The sequence below is a fragment of the Pleurodeles waltl genome, chromosome 10 (assembly GCF_031143425.1).
Source record: "Pleurodeles waltl isolate 20211129_DDA chromosome 10, aPleWal1.hap1.20221129, whole genome shotgun sequence".
NCBI classification, from domain to species: Eukaryota; Metazoa; Chordata; class Amphibia; order Caudata; family Salamandridae; genus Pleurodeles; species Pleurodeles waltl.
In genome coordinates, this window is record NC_090449.1 from 161,065,191 (window position 1) to 161,087,335 (window position 22,145).

At 43.8% G+C, this 22,145-nt stretch overlaps 2 protein-coding genes across 4 annotated transcripts in view; one reads left to right on the plus strand and one right to left on the minus strand.

The window, feature by feature from the left end:
• SLC5A10 (solute carrier family 5 member 10) overlaps positions 1-22,145 on the plus strand; it is a 546,087-nt gene that overhangs the window by 222,812 nt on the left and 301,130 nt on the right. The window lies entirely within an intron of this gene.
• FAM83G (family with sequence similarity 83 member G) overlaps positions 1-22,145 on the minus strand; it is a 117,478-nt gene that overhangs the window by 25,205 nt on the left and 70,128 nt on the right. Inside the window, exon 3 of the mRNA XM_069210110.1 lies at positions 2,031-2,155. Coding sequence (XP_069066211.1) covers positions 2,031-2,155 — 125 coding nt within the window. The remainder of the gene's footprint in view (positions 1-2,030; positions 2,156-22,145) is intronic.

Genomic DNA, 22,145 nt, shown 5'->3' on the forward strand with positions numbered 1-22,145 from the left:
GCCCTTGTACAAATAGTAACACTCAGAGGAAGTGCACCTCGAAAACAAATATCGGATGAGCGATAGGCAGACTAACAGACCACTGTCCGAGAACTCCCAGACACTAGAGCATGCAATGCTTTCCTCAAACGTTGAGTTGAGGGGCGGCCATGTTAGGGGCTGTTTGGCTATTACGTGGTGCAGCCAGTCTAAATTCCCTCTCTCTAGCCAAACTTTTTTACCCAACTGCAGGTATGGCCGATGATATCAGCCACTTGCACCTCTGCCGCTTATAACATATAAAACAGCGACAAAAGAGAAGGGTCTCCATTTACAAATGATTTCAACTGGAAGTCTGCTCATACATAATCCTGACAGATTAAATGATAACAAATAAATATAATTTCTTTGTACATGAAAGAAACGGGGGGCTGAAGTGTATGTGATCGTAACACGGTGGATGGCGCGGCAAAAAGCAACATGGTGGATGGGTGGAAGGGATCTGCACAGAAAAATTGGAGGAAGGCGGGAAAAAGCAGTCAGTAGGCAGAGAGCAACATGGACTGCAGAGGGAGACAATTACTCAAAGGAGACAGCTGGAAAACACGCATTTTCATGGAGTGTTTCACACAAAAGAAAAAGGTAGTGCTTGAAAAGCAAGCATAGCAAGGTGAGATGCCTTTCAGTCACAAAGTTAGTAAAGAGGCATCGATCCATGGGAGGTACAAATACATGATTGACAAGCTGGGCACGAATAAAAAGCAGGCAAATGAGAGTAACTATAAAAGCCAACTATAATGGTAAGAATAGGCGGGCTCCAAGCCCCGCTATGTCACTGGTAGGCCACAATATGCCTTGCAACAGATATCGACCCAAAAGTAAATTTATTTTTGCATTCTCTATTCCATCTGGTAGTTTTCTCTTTGGATCCTGTCTGCTGTTTTCTCATTTCCCTGGCAGTGGTGTGATTCGTATACAGCTATTGTTTATATTATAAACCCATACTAGGCTATTCAAAATGAACATCACTAGTGCCTGCATTGTATTTATACATGAGGAATACTTTGTCTTCAAAGGTGAGTAAAGTTGGCAAACTTCAGAACCCACACTGTGTGCTAAGTGAGCCGACATATCTTCTTTGCTGGCCTTTGCCTGCTGGAATTTAAGCATTCCGTCCATCAACCTCTTGTTTGTTAAGTATCATTAGGGCTTAGGACTTGGTGCAGAAGATAAGTTTTGCCACACATTCCACTTAAACCCCAGTAAATTCTTCCCCTTTAACTAATCTTCATTAAATATTTCAAATTAAATTTGCGGACACTTTACATGGCTAAACTTATAAGCAAAATATTCCTTCTTCAGGGGGTTATTGAGTTGAACAGCCCCCGTTACTATCATTTTCTCTGTTGCATGCACAAACATTTACACACATAACATTAAGACGAAGTCAGTAAGAAACTAAAACAGAAAGGTGGACGTGAAAATTATAAAGAAAAAAGAAAGAAAAAAGGGGAGACAGCAGGGAGAGTCAAGTTAAGAAAGAAGGAGAGGGAAAGAAGAAGAAAGAACGGGAAAGGGAGAAAAAGACATTCAGAAAGACAAGGGAGGGATGGTGACAGAGAATTAGAAAGTTAGAAAGTGAAAAACAGCAAGATAGCTCAAGGCAAGCAGAGGCGAGGACAGTGAGAGAAAGAGGCAGAGGCAAGAAAACAAAACAGATACAACAATGCAATGAGGGGAAGAGAGAAAGAAAAAGAGTTTGAAGAACATAAAGAGAGACACAGGGCAGGAAAAAGATATAGAAAGGCAGAGGGTCTTAGAAAGAAAAGGCTGAGGACAGGCTGAGACAGGAACAGAGACAATGAGGGAACTAAAGAAGAAGAAGCAGAAGAAAAACGAGAATGACAGAGAGAGAATGCCTATAGCACAGAAAAAAAGGAGCGGGAAACAAAAGAAAATGAGAGTGAAGGAGAATGATCTAGCGAGAGGGCAAAAGAGAGACAGCGAGAGACAGCCAGTTAGAGAGAGCAAGTGTGGCTCTTTATGCCTACCTGTAGGAACCACAGGCAGCTTTATCTCCATCCACAAATATGAATTTCTGTGCCAGCGCGCCTTTGAACATGGTGGAAAAGCGGGTGTGGAATTCTGTTCCTCCAATGCACTGAACTCGGAGGTTCTGCAAAAAACAAAAAAACAAAAAAGAAGGGAGCTATAAGAGACCTTTCTGGGATAGCATTTACCCTAAAATTTCAAACATTCTTCCAGTCGAGAAGAAGCATTCCCTATTTTTTACTGAGAGGTTGTAACTCCAGACCAACATTTATATCTAACCTCTTTTTTCCTTTTTATTGGATTGAACAGTCCTCCAAAGGATCATACCACTTCGTTGGGGCTCATGCCCGGATTTTATCTAAGGGTGTTTGTTGCCAATATATTTTGGTAGCGCCAGGATCAGATATTTAGTCCCCTAGTGCTATAGCTAAATCTACCCATGGGGCCACATCTAATGGTGGGCTTAGGGTGGTGGTGAACTGACAGCTTATTGAGGGGTACAATCCAATCAATGTTGTTAAAGCACTCATCACCTTAACAGAATCTGTTTCTAAGCAATGTCTTTGGAGGTGAGCAATTAAAGGTACAAGGAGATTGTGCTGCATTTACTAGAGACCCTGGGGCAGATGGTGGTTACGAAGCAGTATCCATGTCAGATAGTGTTGCTTAACAATACCGTTCCAGTACACACGACTCTCCATAAATAACAACAGCGAGTGGTTAATCTAATCCCTGGAGGTGGAACAGTGAAAGCAATGCGGATAAAGTATATAACAGTAATCACACTCAACAGACGCAAGGTTAGTTAAGATCGAGGTTAAAAAGACCAGTGCCCTAATTTCGAGGGCTGCTGGGAATAAATCTCCAAAAATGCGCTCCCGGACACATATACCTCGTCCCTCCTTCACAATGTATTTTTTTTTCTGCCATACCTCCCCTGCCAGCATCGATGAGGTCCTTGGTCACAACCTAGGATGTACAATTTGGCCCATGAGAAAATGTTTTGAAGTAACAATGCTATATGGCAGAGGTTCCCAACCTTTAGACTTCTGTGGACCCCCACTTTATCATTACTGGAACCAGGGGACCCCCACTGAATCACTATTGGAATCTGGGGACCCCTCCACTGAGTCATTACTGAAACGTGGGGACCTAATCTGTTAATATTATTTAATTTTCTAAGCAGTCGCGGACCCCCTGAGGAGGCTTCGCAGACCCCAGTGGTTCCATGACCACAGGTTGGGAACCACTGCTCTATGGTATGAGTTGTGGTTCTACTAGCAGCAATCACTTATTCTATTTTGTGTCAGTCAAATGTGCTGCATATCAGCATTGTACTACAATGGCAACTTAACTATTTTAGGCGCTTTTATATATTGCACAACATTTAGTGAGGACCTCTAAAACAGGTGGCAGGGTTTCCTTCGTTCCTGTTTCTTATCAGGAGTTCAAGCACTGGCTTGTTTCAACTAGGAAACAGTGCGTGCAAAGGAGAGAATGTCTGTGTGCCTCTATAGACAGACCGTGCGGGCTGAAGGCTCCAGATAAAACGTTCTGCGAGGCCTTTACATATCACTAGGAGAATGCAATGTATTTTTAGGTGAGTAAACGTACATTGCAAGTGTAAACATGCATATTATTGGTAGACTGTAATGGGCATGCTGGGTGGCAAAGCCCTTTAAAACAAATGGTTTGTTGGACTCTGGAGACCTTCAGGTCAAGCAGCACAGCATCCCCTTGTAGCACTGTCCTGCAGAGGCAGCCTAATCTAAGCAGATTACCAGACTAGTCATGGGGGCAGTGTAAGTAGGCATACTAACAATGCTTCTGGGGGTGTACCCCCCATGCTAAACAAGCATCAATAAGGCCAGTAGGCCTAAACGTTGAAACACATTAGCCGATCTCTTAGCTTTGCCAATGCTTTTTCTGAAACTAAGCAGCATAAAAAAACAGAAGAACAATGCCAGTGGCTGATGCTGTTCAGCATCTGCAGTTAAAATGAAGTAAGTAAAAAATAAAAAATAATAATAATCAAAGAGGGAAAGCGTGTGATGACAGTATATACATATTCATCAAAGAGTTGGCTCTTGTAGAAAACAGACGAGCACCGGCACGCTCCAGATCATGCAAGCATCCCAGTTCATGGTGTAAATATAATTACAGGCTTGAAGCGTTTCGGACGACTAACCAGCCTCTCTCAAAAACCGCCATAATCACAAATTCAGTTCATTTTTTTGGGCAGCGGTGTCTCACCGAGATGACGACTTGCCGACACACGCCTGACCAATAGACATGGAAGATGAAGATATCCAGGCTACACCCGGTACTACTACTTTGCCCTAAAACATTTGTTAATTAATAAATACTCTAAATCACTGGAATACTAATGACATTATTTTCACATCACCTTTCAATGCAAAATTAAATTAGAAATTACAAACAATCATCAAACTTAAATAGTGCAATACTATCATGCATTCTCATCCAAGGCATCCCTATTCCCTGTTGTAGGATGTGGAGGTGGACTTTCAGCATTGTGCTCCCTACATATAACTTGGGACAAGAGCATCTGAGACATTCATGGCAAATTCGGTCTTACAGTGCAGACTCTTGTTGATATATATATATATACACACATGTTGTGCTAAAGAGCATTAAGAAGAAGGAACAGCTCAATGGCAAATTAAACCTACTGCCCCTCCTAAGTTTTTTTTTTTATTAAAAAATGGGATGGGGAGAGGGGCAGAGGGAACAATAGAAGCACAGTGGTGGGTTGAGGTACAAGTGCATGTCACCAAAGAGCATTGGTGAGCAGAGAGAAACTAAAGAACAATAGTGGAGGTGGGTGTATAGGATTTAATAAAAATAAAAAAATAGCCAATCTGGGTGGGAATGAGTGAGGAGCGCAACAGATGAACTTTGGACGTAGAAGAGCAACACAAAGAGTACATGGGATGTGAAGGGGGAAGCAAAACTCAGGGGAGAGAGCAAGAAATGACATACACACGCTCCATGGTGTGTTCAAAGCAAAAGAAACAAGCATTGGCAAAGCAAGTAGTTCTTGCCTTCAGAATCCATTGTTTTTTTGCCATGCTGGAAGCATCCCCAATGCTGTGTAGCATGACTGATAAGAAAAGAAGCCTATGTATGATGCAGCCAGCTGCCTTCTTTTGTAGCCACACATGCATGTTTGCACATTCAAAATGACGCTGGTGCTATTTTTTATTTATAGATCAAAGCTGAATCGTTAAATAAAAAGAAAAAAAATTTCACTAAAGTAAATACTACTAATAATAGTAATCATAAAAATAACAACTATTAGAATAATAATGGCAAATAAAACTTCAGATATAACTGGTATCATGCGCTTTGCATTTGTTACTTCCCTAGTGTGGTAATAAGAATCTCACAGGAAATACTATTTGGGTGCCTACTAGAAACCATTTCTATTTGTTTTATGAGACACTTCAGACAGCGCCTGTGTCAATTATTACAGAAAGCAATGTTCCATTTGTAGGTGGATACCCACCATAATAGGATTGAAAACACAGCAAAGTAAACTTGTTTTTCTTGCACTCATGTGGCTGTGGGTGCCTTTGTGCTTTGATTTCCCGTGAACTCAGTGGCTACCCTGCAACAGGCGATGGGCTATGTCTGTGTTGTTCAGTTGGTGTGGTTCAGTCGAAAAGAGCTCAAAGGAGAAAGAAACATCTGAATGCTGCAACCAAAATAATACTCCTCAAGGCGGCCAGGAAACAGCTGTATACACAAAACAAACTCTATTGCCCAGTGTGATCACAGTATGATGCCTCCGAGGTGACTGAGGAGGAATTCGGGAAGGGGAACGACTGCTACCTGACTGATAAGAGTTCGACAGCAGGGGCAGCTGCTCCTAAGGGGTGTAAGAGCTTTGCCCCCTACGAGCTGCCACATACCTTAAACATTGTACTACTTATGTCCCTTATTTAAAAAAAAAAAAATACCTCATCCACAGCACTGTTTGGACAGGGCGCAGCCTATCCTTTTGACAGCCGGGCTGCAGGCTTAGGAGAAAGTCAAGTGCGCATGTCAGGTTGGAGAGGTCTCTTACTGCATCACGCCCAGCACGCGCACTTCAGCCCCTTGAACCTGTGCTGTGTTAAGATAGCCAGGGGGAACACAGTGCTGCCACCTAGTCAGTCTCCCTCATAGCGCTAGATTCGCCTTTTCCAACCAATCCTCCCACCGCTCTCATGCTGTTTACTACTTTAAACAGCATGGTAGCATTTCAAGGATTGGCTGTGATCACAGAGCTTCAGCTTTGACTGTACTCGCAGCCCCACATTCAAAGGCAGTGCCGGGAGGAGCATTTTAAAGACCATGGCCAATCATTGTGTGGCTCTATTTGAAGTCAAACAATGACTGGTGATATTTCTGTCCTTTGCACGCGCCGAGGGACTCTTGCACGTAGTGCTGTGTACAAGTTCACTGGTTCGTCCTGACCTGTATTAAAGTGTGGCATCTATTTAGGGCCTCAGCCCTCAGCTCTTTCCCCTATATTTCCTACCGGAAGTAGCAGCAGGGGGCAGGCTCTAGGAAGTGGGCGGCGGAGCAGAGGGAGGGCAGCGTCTGCAGCAGGTAAGAACATCCCGTCTGAAAGTACACAAACTGTAGAGCTATGAGTGGTTGTTCATCTAATCACGGTGATCTGGGCTGTCTGTATTTTGGGTACACGGTCTGCACCAAACACTGCCTCAGAATCAGATAGGGCAACAGTGGTAGCCATGTTAAATCCCCCGCTCCAGGCGCAACCAAGTAGGGAAATGGGAACTCCAATGTAATCTTTCTCTTGTTTTAGATTCCGACAACTCTGCTGTTTCCTCAAGAGGTTCCCTGCTTCTCCCGCTCTTAGACACAGCACTGTTTCCGTGCCTAGCACCCTGACTTACTCCCCTCTCTTCAACCTGCAAAGGTGGAATTCCGAACTTTTTTATTTATTCCAACCACCCTCCACTTTCAATCACTCGTTTAACACTATTTAAAATGAGTCAATCTGTTTAAAGTAATAAATAATTAAATATATATATATAAATATGTGCAGTGTTTCTTCAAATCAACAGATAACTGCATTATATAAAACTATTTAGCTACCATGCGCTGCGAAGTTTGTAATAAGCTACAGAGGAAAATGTTGCGATAGAAAATCACCTCACTGCATCCGTGCATGAGACGGACAGTAGACTGGGGGGAATCAAAACTAGGCAACCTCAGTGTTCAATAACCCCGGCATCAGACTCCTGGAACTATGGATGTACTCACTGAAAACTCTTGCCATCTAACGTATGTCATTTTATAAACTAAGCAATGGTTTTAAGTGTAAAGAGGTGTGATGAGGGCGGACCACACAACATGCTGCTTTGTGACACAAACCAAGTGGTTGGCGCTATGGTAGAAAAAAAAGGGACAGAGCAATTCTGCTTCCTAAGTCAAATCCACGGACACAGCAGCTCAACTGTGCCATCTTCCCTCTGAATGTAGATCAACTTATTCTGAACGTGTAGGGCAGGCGTTACAGGTAGGAAACACACCTTGTTTGGGTGGGCCTGGGCTTGACTTGGCGTTTGTCGGGCATTTTAGAAAATTATAAAGTGGGGATTATGGCTAAGGAATGTTTTGGCTGTAAAACGCACCACTTGAACCCCCTCTGTTGAATTTTCCATTAGTTTTTCTAGAAATGCCTGCCTTGGGATGCACCATTGCCCACTGTGCACACCCCACCTCGACCTCTTCTTTCAGTTCCCGCTCGCTGAGTGTGCTCGTTTGCATGCCATGCTTGGGCTGGTCCTTTCCGTTCCACCACTTTTACCATCCGCCAGCTGCCACTGTTCCAGAGAGAGTTTTGTTTACAAAGATATTATCAATTCTCTCATTATTGAGTGGAGGCTGACACTGGTAGCGCGAGCCAGAGTGGGAAGATGTTCTGCAGAAGGAGATAACTGGATTGAACGAATAATAATTTGTATAAGTCGGATAGGAGTCAATAAATTAGAAAAAAATAATTTGCTGACCCAACTCAGATAGCAAATAAAAAGAAAATGAATGCACAAATGCGTGCTTTTTTCAGAGAGGGTTGGACCGTGTATGGGGAAGGTGTGACGCAACAGGAAGGTAGAGATACGCACATCGTTGAGGCAGAGGAATAAAGACGCGGCACAGGGAACCACATGGACGAGAACGACAGAAAGTGAGAGGGGCTGTAGCAAGCATGGGAGACAGCTGGAAATGACATGCACTCTCATGAAGTGCGTAAATAAAAATAAAAATAAATTCCTGGACAGCGAGCACCCATGGAAGAATAGGTTCTGACAAGGAGAGAGGTTGTAAAGAGGCTAGGCTCCATGGGAGGGACCAACACAAGCTGCAGGGGCTAAAACAAAGGCAGCAAATAGAACGTAAAAAAATGTGAATGACAAAAGGCAAAGTCAATAGTAAGGAATGGGTGGAATGCATTCCTCAGTTGGCTTTCGGGACCCCCCCAATATGCCTTGTGCAACCAGACAGCTGTGCTATCTGGTAGGCTGCAGCCTAAAAATGAGTTCCCGAATTTGAGCAGTGGAACGATACAAATCATCCCATGAAAAGGTTGGTAAAAGAGTTATGCTCCCTGGTAGGGACAAACATAAGATTAGGAAGGAACGTGCTGAATAGGAAGTAAGCAAATGAGACTGACATGAAAGCCAGCCAATGAGCTGACTCAAAGCTGCCTTCAAACAACATTTTACTTTAAAAAAATAATTCAATTGAAAAGCTTTGCACGAGCCAATCAACACTTATGAATTAAAAAGGGCTTCAGAGGTGCCCCGCATGGGAAATAGTCCCTGCCTTCACCAGGGTCGGTGACTTGTTTTCAGCGATGGTAGTCAGGCAAGAAGCAGTAGACCTTTTGATGCCCTCCAGATGGGCTTACAAAGGCATCTTTTCAAAATTGTGTTGCTGGTTGATATTAATGTAATGCCAGAGGTATCAAGCAAGGCCTGCTTCCATCTATGGCGTCCAATTTGTAATTAACCTTTTGAAACAGTAACCTGCAGCAGAAGAGGATGGAGTGCAGTATTTTATCAATTACAGCTGCAAATCTGGAAAATAAACTGATTTTTCTTCTACTTTCCACAACCATAAAAATTCAACATTTTACTTTTGCCCTTTAGCCGCTTTATCAGATTGACCAGCGACATGTTCTGTGCTCTGACGCCATTTTGTGTTTCAGGCACTGAAGACAGATCACAAAATGGAGCATGAAAAGTACCTAAACATAGGTTAGATGGCAAGAGTTTTCAATGAATAAATCCATTAAGCCTTAACAAAACAATAGTACGTAAGAATGGATTTGTTTTTAAACGCATAATCATGTCCCCTGTAACCCACTGACCTATTCTGACCTGCACATTTCTTTGTACTTGATCTGCCTCTCACAGCAGTTCACTCGTAGGTCATTTTAAGTAAAGTAATAAACACTATTGTTATCACTATTAATATTAGAGGCAAATGATTAAGTCACATACTATGTCCTGCCCATATCAACCTTTTATCAGCTTGCGAAGATTAAAGAGCGCTATGTCTCCCAATATCAAAAGTATGTTTGACCTAAAGGTAATCAAGGGCCTCTCCGCCTGCCCCCCTGTTGGCCATGTGACTGCACTTCCTGCCTTATCTTAATCCTGCAACTGGGTCTGGGCTGCACTAAAGGCTGCCAGACAGTGTGACTCAGGTTGCACCACACCCAGCCACTTGCATGTGGGAAACATGTTCACAGGTGCAGCACTCACCTCTCCCACTGAAGAGCCGCTGGAGGCTCGACATCTAATTCAGGGGTCTCCAACCTGTTAAGTAGCAAGAGCTACTTGAGTTCAATGGAAATCACCCCGGGCTACTAATATTATTAGTATGGACTACATCAGGCAAGAATAATCTAGTGGCCAACATACGCAAGATTACCAGCAGTGACCACCTCAGTGCAGGGTTGCTAGCAGTGATGCAAAAAAAAGGCTTTGTAAATTTGAGGTGCATCTACATGGGTAACACATAACAGCAATAGCTGCAATGCAAGTGACACCACGGTAATATTATTAATAATTAGACGCCAATGTTGTATGTTCAACAGTCTAATATTAGATTTTAATATATTTTGAAAATTATGAGATCTCAAAATACACACATTTTCATCTCAAATATGCATTTTTCTGTTGTGGTATACATGCATATTAATTCACCCTAACAAAAGTTTATAATTTAATAGGTTGGGCTGCATGCAGGAGAGCTACTCACAGGTAGCTAGAGAGCTACTGGAAGCTCACAAGCTACTGGTTGGAGAAGCCTGCTCTAATTGGAAACAAATATGGAATCCAAGATGACGGCTTGAATATAACCCCAAGAGGCTCAATACCATTCTTGAGCTAGTGGTCGCACATCCTTGGTATCCCCCAGAAAGTTTTGGAGGATGGCGCAGTATAAGGACTGCTATAGGTGAAGGTGGGCGGATGCTAGTGTTTTGTTACCACCGGCATAGCAAAAGGTTTTCTCTCTGCACTCCCGGCAATTTGCCTTCCTGTGCTCATAACTACTGTACACCTTTTTAGATTTGATGTGCAATTTTGCTTAGGCTAAACATGGTGAACATGTTGTATTCTAAGAATAATTTAAGGGTCTTTGGTTTAACCTCAGTCATTCACTGGCTTCTTTGGCTCAGGAACGTTCAGCTATTTGTCTTGAGATTTTGTCAATCACATCATAGTTAAGCCCCACTAGTATTTTAGTTTTGCCTTTCTTCTATTGGCTTTTTGGGTGTACCTTTCCATCTTCACTGACAAGTACCCTCTTTCATCAACCATTTCAGTCTTTGTCTCATTCATGTACTGCAGACACAAAGGAAATCTTATAAAAAATGTTTTGCATTGCAGAAGGCATTACTTATATGCTTTCGTAACTGTTTCAACACTTGAATTCAATCGACAAGCAGATAGTCTTTGCCAGTGCTTGTTAATATTAAGGCAGTGCATGGGCCGTTTTGTGTGCTTGTGTTTTTCTCAGATTTGGACGAGGAGAATGTCTTAATTTTTCATGTTTCTATTTATCATGTTTTCCCAGAGATCTCATGGTTCACAGGAAATGTCGTCTAGGTGGAGGTCTCGAGATGCAGGATTATGGAGGGTTGCTTAGTGTAAGGCAGCACAAGAGGGCTTGGCTCTGCTTTAAGGATGGACATACCATACCAGGGGTGGGGCTATAAGAGAGGAAGCTGGTACGCTCTGGTTGACCAGTGGACTTGTTGGCCTTTGGAGGGATATTCACTACAGGATTAGTAGGACAGTTAACACTGAACCACCAGCCGGTCTGAAAGCAGTGGACTCAAGTGGATACAGCTTTTAGGGTCGAGCGCGCAAGCGCTCTAGCCTGTTGTAATCTCTCTGTGGGCTTTTAACCACGCCCACTCTTGCTATTCATTATTTGTTGTGCTTGTCATAAATGCTTCATTTTATTGGTGCATTTTGTGAAATGTCCCTCCTTTGTGTCCTGAGATCCCTTCCCTGGCGATTTCACTAAGTGAACATTTCTGTTGGCCATCACACTAGCTCCTGCTTCCTTCTATTACAGCGTGTGATGGTCCCTCCTATGGTTTCAGATTTGTCTTTCATCCCAGCTGCGATCTTTCTAGACATTCACGCAGGGAGCCAATAACGCTCACGCTCATGGCGGCAGTGGCTCTTTGAATCGCCTTGATTTTGTCAACTGTTTTACTTTTCATTTTCAATTTATGTGGCATGAAAAGTCTGGTTAGGAATTTACAACGCACTATGGCAGATTCTGCACTATGCAAATGCCCAGGTCAAGTTGTTTCTTTTCAATAGTTCTATATAATGTGCATTCTCTACACCCCTTTTACACGACACCAGCCCAGGCACCCTGCGGCCTTGCACTAGCTGAAGCATGCAAAGCAGCACAGAGAGGGGGCGTGACAAAGGTGGTCTCATTCCGCAATAGACTAAGAGGGCTCCAGTCAATAAAATGCCAGCCTCGTTCCTAAAATTAGGAGAAGGGTTAGACAGTCACTAACTAACCTGGGGCCCTTGAATTATGCTGGAGAGGAGGATCAAAGTATGCGGCCGAGCTGACTAACGTATGCAGTAAGAAAAAGCTAATTATTCGGTCGAAATGTGGCATATTTGATGATAGTATTGCTTCATTAAATTGTCATTTTTACACACGTTAACACAGTCTGAGCAAATGTTTAACCTCATTAACACCCTCATACAGCAATAAGCAACAAAACAAGCATTTGCACTGCAACGGGTCTCGCATTATGTCAAGTTAGAGCTATTAGCGTTGTAAACTCCTAACCAGACTTTTCTTGCCACATTAAATGAAAAAAAAAAAAAGAGCGTGATCGCGATGCGAAATAAAGAGAAGAAGTACTCCAGAAAGCATTCGGAAAACATGGAGCCTCGTATGTTTCCAGTAGTTTACCGGTGCTCTCGAAAAGGGCTAAACACCGGAAAAGGCATGACGTATGCATGTCTTTCATGAACGAAAACAAGCGGATTTTAAAAGGCAAGTCCAAGAACCAATGAAAGTGACTGACGTAACATGGGCGTGGTTAAAATCCCCCTAAAGAGAGATTAGAAGAGGGAGGGAGTGCTTTGCGCTCGCCCCTAAAAAGGATCCCAGTCACCCTCTGCGAATGGCCTTCCTCTGCACTGCAACATGCATTGCCTTATTTTTAGTAACTTTCAATCCGTTTAAGATAGAAAAATGTTTTGGGGTCAAAAAACACAGATTGGGCAGCAGATGGTGGACTATGCGGCAAATCTATATTTATGCAGAAAATGCTATACACCCACATAACTGCATAATTCCAGTGGCCCTGCCAGTAACTCACAGACTGATCACATCGTCAATTGAGAGTGTGCCTAACCCCACCGAGCTAGCTAGCTGACATAATTAGGGCGTTTGTGGGTGTCTGATGAGGTAGAAGTGAGAAAATGTTATTCAAGTCATGCTTTCAGCTGATCGGTCAGTGGGTATCCTTTGATGAAGGATGACCACCCGTAATTACTTCGGCTTATGAACGGGCTCTTCGAGCCAAAACAGACACTTGGCTTGGCTCACTCTCCATGTTAATCTCTACTGGGAACAACTAAATAGGATATTTCAGGGCAGCCCTCAAGAGCTCATATGAAACTTTCGTTAAAAAAAACTCTCGTCCAGGAGTGAAAGCTTTGATAAGGATCTTGCCCATTGCATTAAAAAATGCATTTTGATTGTTCTTCAGTGAAACTCGGTAAACTCCAGTTTTACTGAAAAGAGAATTTAAATCCTGAAGAAAGACGGCATTTCGTGATTTTAAATTAAGGTTTCTACCAATAGGGGAAAACAATTGGCTTTCTCAAACCAATAGACCATATCCAGGGTGTCCTTATTGCAACTGTGAACTTAAAGATCTAAATCGTGTCTTTCTTTTGTCCAAGTTTAGTCAAGTTTTTTTTCACAACCGATCTATACTGAGTACACGCTTTCTGAAGCACTGTCCATTTGATATCAACGTAGGTCTGTTAATCTCTGTTATCCTTTGTATGTATTTGTAAATATATTCTTGATTTGTGAAGTTATTGCTTGAATTAACCTTGATGTGTGAAAACTTCTTTGAGATAGTCCAGAGCACATTTCTTTAAATAAATTAACATATAATGAGCAGGTAAACACTGCATCTCGAGCACTGACCTACTGGGGAACACGCTCCACTGTAAACAGCAGGGCCAGTGACCCTGCTAAATATTGGGAACAAACTGACATTTAGGGGTACATTCTTGGCTTAAACAGCTTGGCTTAAAGGGACACATACTGCACTGAACAGCTGGGTTTATCGAATTATTTGGTGCACAGGAATAGCCTCGGTTATATGGGTACACAGTGCACCGGAATCTATCTGACCTAGCCGCGTGCACACCATTGGAAGCCGCTAGGCCCATGTGAGTGAATTACTGCACTAGAAAAGGCCGGACCTACAGAAGAATGGCTGCCCTGGAGAGATCCCTGCCTAGGGTGGTGAGGGGGCCCCGCCCGGCTTCCAGTGTGTGGTAAAGCTGCATGGCCAGTAACTTCAGCTTGTCTTATCTAATGTGGGTGAATGACTGTGTATTGCAGCTTTTCTGCGGCGACAGGACATCAGCGCACCTTCTCATAAAACCATTGAAAGTGACAGTGCAAGTGTTTACCTCCACTAGAGCAGAGGCATTTTATGGAGTGGACTTCTAGTATTACCAGATACGTATCTTAAGTCAGTCCTGCCCCTGGCCTGTGGACGTGCTCCATGACACCATCCATAACAATCACTGTGTCCGTTCTTTGTTTTTACCCCTGCACCACATCCAGTGCGTCCACTTCTTTCGTCTGCGACGTTTCCCACCTACGTTCTATCGCTTACGCTCACAGGGCTGGGGACAGCGGCGTAAAATTACCCTTTCTCCCCCCGGGGGCGCATGCGGTCTTGGAGTCTAAGGGGTGTGAGCTCCAGCGGGCCACTCAGCATACTGTGTACGGGCAGAGGTCCCCTGGCCTCAGAGCTCCCGAGTGGGTCTTGGTGACCCCAGCCCCTCCATTTACTTTGCAGCCCCCCCCCCCAACCAAGTTTCGTTACCCCACCCCCAGACCGATATTTCAATTGCTGTACAGTGGAACCCCTCGTCTCGGACCGAATTTCAATCGTCGTGCAGCGAAACCTCCGCATCCAATTATTTTAATAGAAAATGCATCTGAAGCACAGTGAGACAAAGAAAAGTACTCAAGATCAAACAATGCGGCGAAGTCAAAGTTAGCAAGGAATTTCTCTTGGTTTCACCAGCCCTAGTCTCACCTGAAGGGTGCTGTGCAATGGTGTTGTAACCCAAAGACAAACACAGTTTCAACAGTGTGGCTCTTCAGCTGACAGTGTAGAGGTTGTTTTCCCCATTAAGGCACCTACCTAGTCTCCCACACTCCTTTAGTAATCTTACCTTCTAGCGGATATTGCCTGAAACCACTTGCAATCCAATATCCTGTTTCTGAGCTACTCCAAGTTGTGTATCTCTCCTAGACACTATTGTTTATGTTACACGTAATCCTCAAACCAACGTATAAAACCTGTACCTCATTTCCCTACTAGAGTTTGGAATTGGCATCACTAGTCACCTGTAAAAAATACACTACACTTTGGTACAGTTATTATTGCTATGTTATCTTAAGGTCTGCTACGAGAGGTAGCAGACATCGTGAAAAGAAGCTCAAAAACTAGGAAGGCCAGCTTCAGGGCGCTTTCTCTTCAACAGCGTGCTCCAGAAAACCCAACAGGCTTAACTAAAAAGTAAAATATATGGTAGTATGTTTATGTATTTAGGCTGGAGTCGGTGAAGACACGATAACAGAAACCTAGCTGCATGTTTTCACACATTTTAAACCACATGGCTAGTTTTAAAAGTTACTCCCAATAAATGGCTATAGATATGTCAAGAATTTCAAAGTGACGTTTTCCTTTTTCTTGTCACAGTGAAAGCTCCACTTTTTTCTATAAATCTGCATAATAATTATAATAAAAAAATCATACAGCACATTTGCTGTTTATAATCACTATAAAATATCAAATGATACAATTAGAATGCCTCACGGTTTTAAACGCATAACTTATACACCAACTGATGTCAGTGGTGAGGATTTAAGTCACTAAGGCATTTTACTCTTCACTTCTGAGAGAATAAGGGGCTAAGTATTGAAACTGGTGTAACTATGTATGAAAAGAATGAAAAACACTTTACCAGAGGGTATTTTAAATTACCATATAAGCGTCATTCTAAAATACTGCTTTTTTGGCCTGGTGATTCTATGGAATAGTGGAACACCTCTTTAACTTACAAAAGCCCTATAGCCAGGACCACTGGCATTATGCAACAACGGAGAACCTAATTATGTGGTAGTATTGACAGCACGGAGACAGACAGAGAAGAAAAAATCATTTAACTAAACTGTCCACTTAAGTCTGACATATTTTCTGTTAGAAAGGCATGCACTCGCTCAAGGCACGCCGCGTTTCCCCTGTACGTCAAAACAGGTAAGTGTTCTTCAGAAAAGGATGACAACTATGTCAAGTGAGGAGCCTAAGACGACATTCCAACCTCTCCTAGGAGGCCCTCTGTGTGGTTCTGCGGTGATCAAGTATCCTTGGGACGCTCAACTTGCACGTACCAATGGTGAAGGGAGCTGATGGTTCGGCCCTTGGTGTAAACTGTCCGGCAGACCCAGGAATGAAGATGACTGCCACATCCAGCAGCAGACAGAGCCAGGAGCAGAAAAACACCTCCACCTGAAAGCCAGTTCAGGTTCCAACTTTACTTTACATTTTTAATTCCTCTTCATTTTAGGGTTTCCTTTGTTTTCGGTTTTAATTCAATTAATGCTGCTCTCAACTGTAAGTTTTCTTTTACAATATTTGGTCAATTTAGTTAGGTGTGAGTTTGTGTTGGTATGATTGCCATGGTATGTGATAGAACTGGATGGGATAGGATCCAACATGTTCTACAATAATTTATTCTATATTGGCCCTTCTGATGGCTAAATTCCAGCTGGCAGCCTCCAGACCCATGTGTATAACGGTGGCCATCAGCATTTAGACTGTTAGTTCCATTTAAAGTGTTTCAATTACATTGATGACACTCTAGGGTTCTTATGAAAATGTGGCCTTAGTAGGAGGCAGAATGGGAGAGGGCGGCTTTGCGCTATGCTTTGGTATTGCCCGCCTGTCTCTGCTATGCTTCTTCCTCTCTGAACTTGAAAGCATAAAATGTTGCCCTTCAGTTATCCATGATTACACTCAATAGTGCTTCTGGCAAAGTTAAGGTATGCAGACCTGACAACTTATAATTACAGTTCACCGTATGGTGAGGGGGCGGGGCCTCTTCTTGAAAACTGTCAAAGAGGCACTCTGCCCTCCAACAATCCCCCCTTCCGCATACTCCCCCCCCCAAAAAAAAATTAAAAAACACAAAGGGTCGCTAAGGAGGTTACCTATTTCCTGGGGTGGTTTTACACCCCTTAATGGCCATCTGCTGCTTAAAGACGCAAAAGGCCAGCCCGAAAGTTACTTTGGGTAGTGGTCTCCAACTTGTCTACCTGGCCACTGTGTGATTTTGACTCCTCACTGGGTGAGAGCGTGAAGGGAGCAGAAATTGTGACAAGTGTGCGATCATGCATCATACTGCCTGGTGGACTTGTTGCTAAAGCTAGACAGAGGTGTGTTAGATCGTTGTAGGGTGTGGGCATTTCATAAATACGTATGTGAGGTCTCCCCAAGGGTCCTCTGTGTGGTGGATATAGTGTTGATGACTGAGTGACTCAAGTGCTGGAGAAGAGGCGCACCATGGTGTCAAGAACATTCCAGAGAAAGACAGGTCCAGGAATTTCCAGATGCTGATGGGGGCCTATTACATCTGGTGCTTGAGGAGCAGCACAGAAGCATTTTTGGTACTTTCCAAAAGGAGAGGTGGTCTTGCATTCACCAGTTGCAAACTGGTAATGAATGCTAGTTTTGCATTCTGGATACAGGAGGCACCTCTCAGTTGATACTGATAATACATTTACAAAATCCTTTCACCAAGGCGCTTTACAAAAAAATATTTTTATAAACAACCATTATCAAACAATTGGAATTGGCAGTCATTTTATTGACCTCGGAAGGAAGAGAAGCTGGGGTGACCTTGCATAGATTCGAACCTGGGACCTGCTGGCTACACACACATCTGCACAATTAGATCTCAAATTTCTCAGCGTTTTTTTATTATGGATTAATATAGAGCTGGTGTTGCTTCTTAGAGTTTAAAAGTTAGCCAAGCAACAGCACCCTTTTTTTTGCATTTTCCATTTCTTTAAATGGCCTGTTTTTAAGAAGTGTGGTATTTATCCTGCGTCTGACGCCTTTCTCGAGGCCTCCCTTCCCAGTGTTCAGTTACTTTCCAGCCTCCCCACCTCCTCCTCCTGTGCACCCTGCATTAAGGTGTCAAGTCCTGCTGTAAAATAGCTGGTAGAGAGGGAAAGAGGCAGTCAACAAGCCCCAGCCTGCGTGGCCGGAAGGCAGGGAGGGTGCTCAGGTGACATCAGCAGGCACCCCATCCGCCAGTACATTGGGTGGGGCAGGGAGACGCAAGCGGAGGAGAAAGTGAACTCCTCTAAGAGGCGTGGCAGATGGCATTCTGAGGAAACTGCACCTGTGCAATTATTTTCACGCTCCAGGGACACTGAAAGGGCAAGGGCTGCTTGATTGGCATGCGCAGATGTCTGGTAGGGTCATAGGCTACACAGGAGGCCACCTCCCTCTCCACAGGTTCCCAGACTTTCAAGAGCTGGGGAATCTCATCTGCACTCTCATAATAATACAAGCATTGGCAAAGCCAATAGGTCTCACTTTTACATGAGCTATTGGCTTTGGCAATGTGTTTTGCCACGCAGTACACTAGTGTGGCTGCTGTTCAGCATAGCTAAAAATGAAATTGCCATGAGTGTCGTAGAGTGGACTGGGGGAGTAAAGTGTTGTAGAGTGGATTTGTTGGAGTAGAGTGGAGTATGGGGAGCAGAGTAGAGGGGAGTAGAGTTGAGTGGCAGAGAGTGTCGTAGAGTGGAGTGCCATAGAGTGGGGTGGAACAGGTTGGATTGGGTTGAAGTGGATTAAGGCAGTGGGACGGATTGGAGTAGAGTGGTGTGGATTGTCTGGGGGTGGAGTCTGGTGGATTGAGTGGAGTGTGGTGCATTGGGGTGGATTGAAATGGGGTGAAGTGGACTGGAGTGAGGTGGATTGGCCTGGGGTGGACTGGATTGGGGTGGGGTGGGTTGGATTGGAGTGGAGTAGACTGGAGTTCAGTGGATTTGATTTGAGTGGGTTAGATTATGGTGGACTGGCCTGCAGAGGAGTGGGGTGAATTGGATTGATGTGGGGCAAATTGGTTTGGTGTGGATGGATTGCAGTGGAGAGGATTAAGGTGGTCTGGAGTGGGGTGGATTGTACTGGAGAGGGGTGGATTAATGTGGACTGGAGTGCAGTGGATTAAGGTGGATTGGATTGGGTTTAGGACTGGAGTGGGGTGGATTGTGGTGGATTGGAATGCAGTGGGGTGGAATGGGATGGAATAGGGTGGTGTGAGGTCAATTGGAATGGGCTAGATTCAGGTGGATTGAACTGGTGGGTGGCTTGGATTCCAATGGATTGGATTGGAGTGGGGTGAATTGGGATGAGTGCGTGGATTGGACTGGAATGGGGCAGACTGTTCTGGATTGGAGTGGGGCAGATTGTTTTGGATTGGAGTGGGGAAGATTGAGTGGGGCAGATTGATTTAGACTAGTGTTCCGCAGATTCGAGTGGGTCAGACTGGAGTGGGCATATCTGAGTGGGGCCAATTGTTTTGGACTGGAGTGGGGCAGACTATTTTGGATGAAGTGGTGCAGATTGGAGTGGGTTGATTGTTTTGAACTGGAGTGGGGCAGATTGTAGTGAGTCAGATTGTTTTGGATCCGAGTAAGGCAGACTGGAGTGTGACCGACTGTTTTGAATTGGAGTGGGGCAGATTGTTTTGGACTGGAGTGGAGTAGACTGAGTGGGTCAGATTGTTATGAACTGGATTGGGGCAGATTGGAGTGGGATTAATTGTTTTGCATTTGAGTGGCGCAGATTGGAGTTGCGGTGGACTGGAGTGGGGCAGATTGTTTTGGATTGGAGTGGGGAAGATTCCTTTGGATGGGAGTGGGGCAGATTGTTTTGGGGTTAGGTGGGGCAGATCATTTTGGACTAGAGTGGTGCAGCCTGGAGTGGGGCAGATTGTTTTGGATTGGCATGTGGATTGATGGGAGTGGGGCAAATTGTTTTGGACTGGGGCAGGTTGGATTAGGGCAGACTTGAGTGGGCAGATCAGGGTGGGGACAATTGTTTTGGACTGGAGTAGGGCAGACTCTAGTAGGGCAACTTGTTTTATACTGGCATGAGGCAGGTTGCTTTTGGATTGGAGTGGGGCAGATTGTTCTGGATTGGAGTGGGGCAGAGTGGGGTGGGGTGGGCTTGAAGGATTGGAGCGTGGTGGATTGGATTGGCTTGGGTGAGTCATTTGGATTGGATGGGGTGAATTGGATGTGGGGGTTTGGATAGACTGGAGTGGGGTGAGGTGGGTGGATTAATGTAGATTGGAGTAGGCTGAAATGGATTGGAGTGAGGTGGATTGCTTTGTACTGCATGGATTTGTGTTAAAGCATAAATTCGGAAATCACACATAAGAAAGAAACAATGTTGCTTTGCAATATTTATAACCAAATAATCCTCATTATTAGTCACAAAACCTGCTTGTAATAAAGATGTTACCAGTCTGCATCACCCAAAAACCACAATGTTGCAGGCCTCTGTTGCATACCTCTCTGTAGACCCGCAGGTTATTATCACCCTCTTCACCACAATCGTCTTATGGGAGTGTTGTACCAAAATATTCACAAAGACACCGTGAAGATCTCTCAAACAAAGAGAATACTGCCCTTTCGCACACCTTGATGAGGGGTCTGGGATAACTAAAAAACCTTAGTGGGCTACACCAAGGATATAGTGTTAGTAAAGCAATCTTGAACCCCAGCCTTCAACCTTGAAAAATATTGTAAGGAAAGTACTGCTTCTTAAGTGATTACAATAATTTGAAGTAAATATAAATATAACAACACCACAATGACAAAACATCTTGCAAACCAAAATCCTAAACATTGCAAACAAATTAATTTACCCAACAACCAGCAAAGGACATTTAGTAAAGGGCAGGCTAGGTTTGAAAAATATGGGCCCAGGTGTATCAAAGGGTTTTACCCATTTTGTGTCTATGGAAAATGTGTTCATACATATGGCCCATGATGTGTAGTTCAAAAGCTTGGGCCAAAGGCAAAGGGGATAGACTTAAAAGCCCAGAAGTTCGACGCAGCTGAGCCCACAGGATTCTGAAGCCCATCTCTGGTGCTTACGTACCATAACCCAGAAGTAATTGACAATATGGCTGCCTACGCAAGCACCACTGGAAAGATCAATGGCCACCACTGCAAAACAGCCCTCAAGGCACCACGTACCACACAGAGAGCTTGATTCTTCCAGAATAACAGCATGCCTTCTAGCCATCACTACTTACCATTTAAAGTGTTCTCCCCATTGGTGGAAAACAACAAAGTGTTCTTTGTCCAGTTACCACTGGGCAGTTATACAGAGGGACCAGTGCACTGAATTCCCTCATGCCACTTGGATAGAAAGTGTCCTACAACTCTAATCAATGGTAATCATTTTATCAATCAAAGACGAACCAACGGGCGAGTCTGATATGCAGAGTATAACCAAACCTCTGCAGCAGTCTAGCAATCCTGGTTCTCCTTTCATCCACAGTGGCTCCAACTACCAAGCTATTTTACCACATCACCATTGGAGACAAAGTGGACAATTGCCACTTCCAACTTACCACGTTAACACCACAGGTACATCTGTGCAACCCGTTAACCAGTCTCAACGGGAGACTATATTATTTGCTACAGGAACTGGCGTCTGCCTAAAAACGTTTTTTGCCAATATTATGAAAAAAAAGCAGCCCCACATTTTGGCAGTGAAAGAAACTATGGTTGCGTGCACAATACATAGTCAAGGGTGATTTACTCTAGACGTTAAGTATGTAGAAACGCGTTTAAAGGGAGAGTTATGTCTGGTATTTATTTCAAAATAGCCCGAGGAGGCCTAAAACAGCTATAATTTGTTTTAAATTCAGTATGTGGGCTGCCAGACTTGTCTTTAAACTCCGTAGGGGAGCCAAAACGGTCCCTCGTATGAACAACAATGGTCAAGGTATCTTGGGGTCACTTCACTGTTCGGGTCTCGAGGGGAGACATGCCCCTACCTGTCAACTGACCCACGATAATGACAGGGTAATGTGGTTGATTTCCCATTGATTTTCCTAAAATGACCTGTCCTTCATGCCAATATTATGGAGATTAGAAAAACTGCACTTTTGCTTCAATTACCTTCGAATACCTTGATCCATCACACTTAAAATGTCAGAAAAACA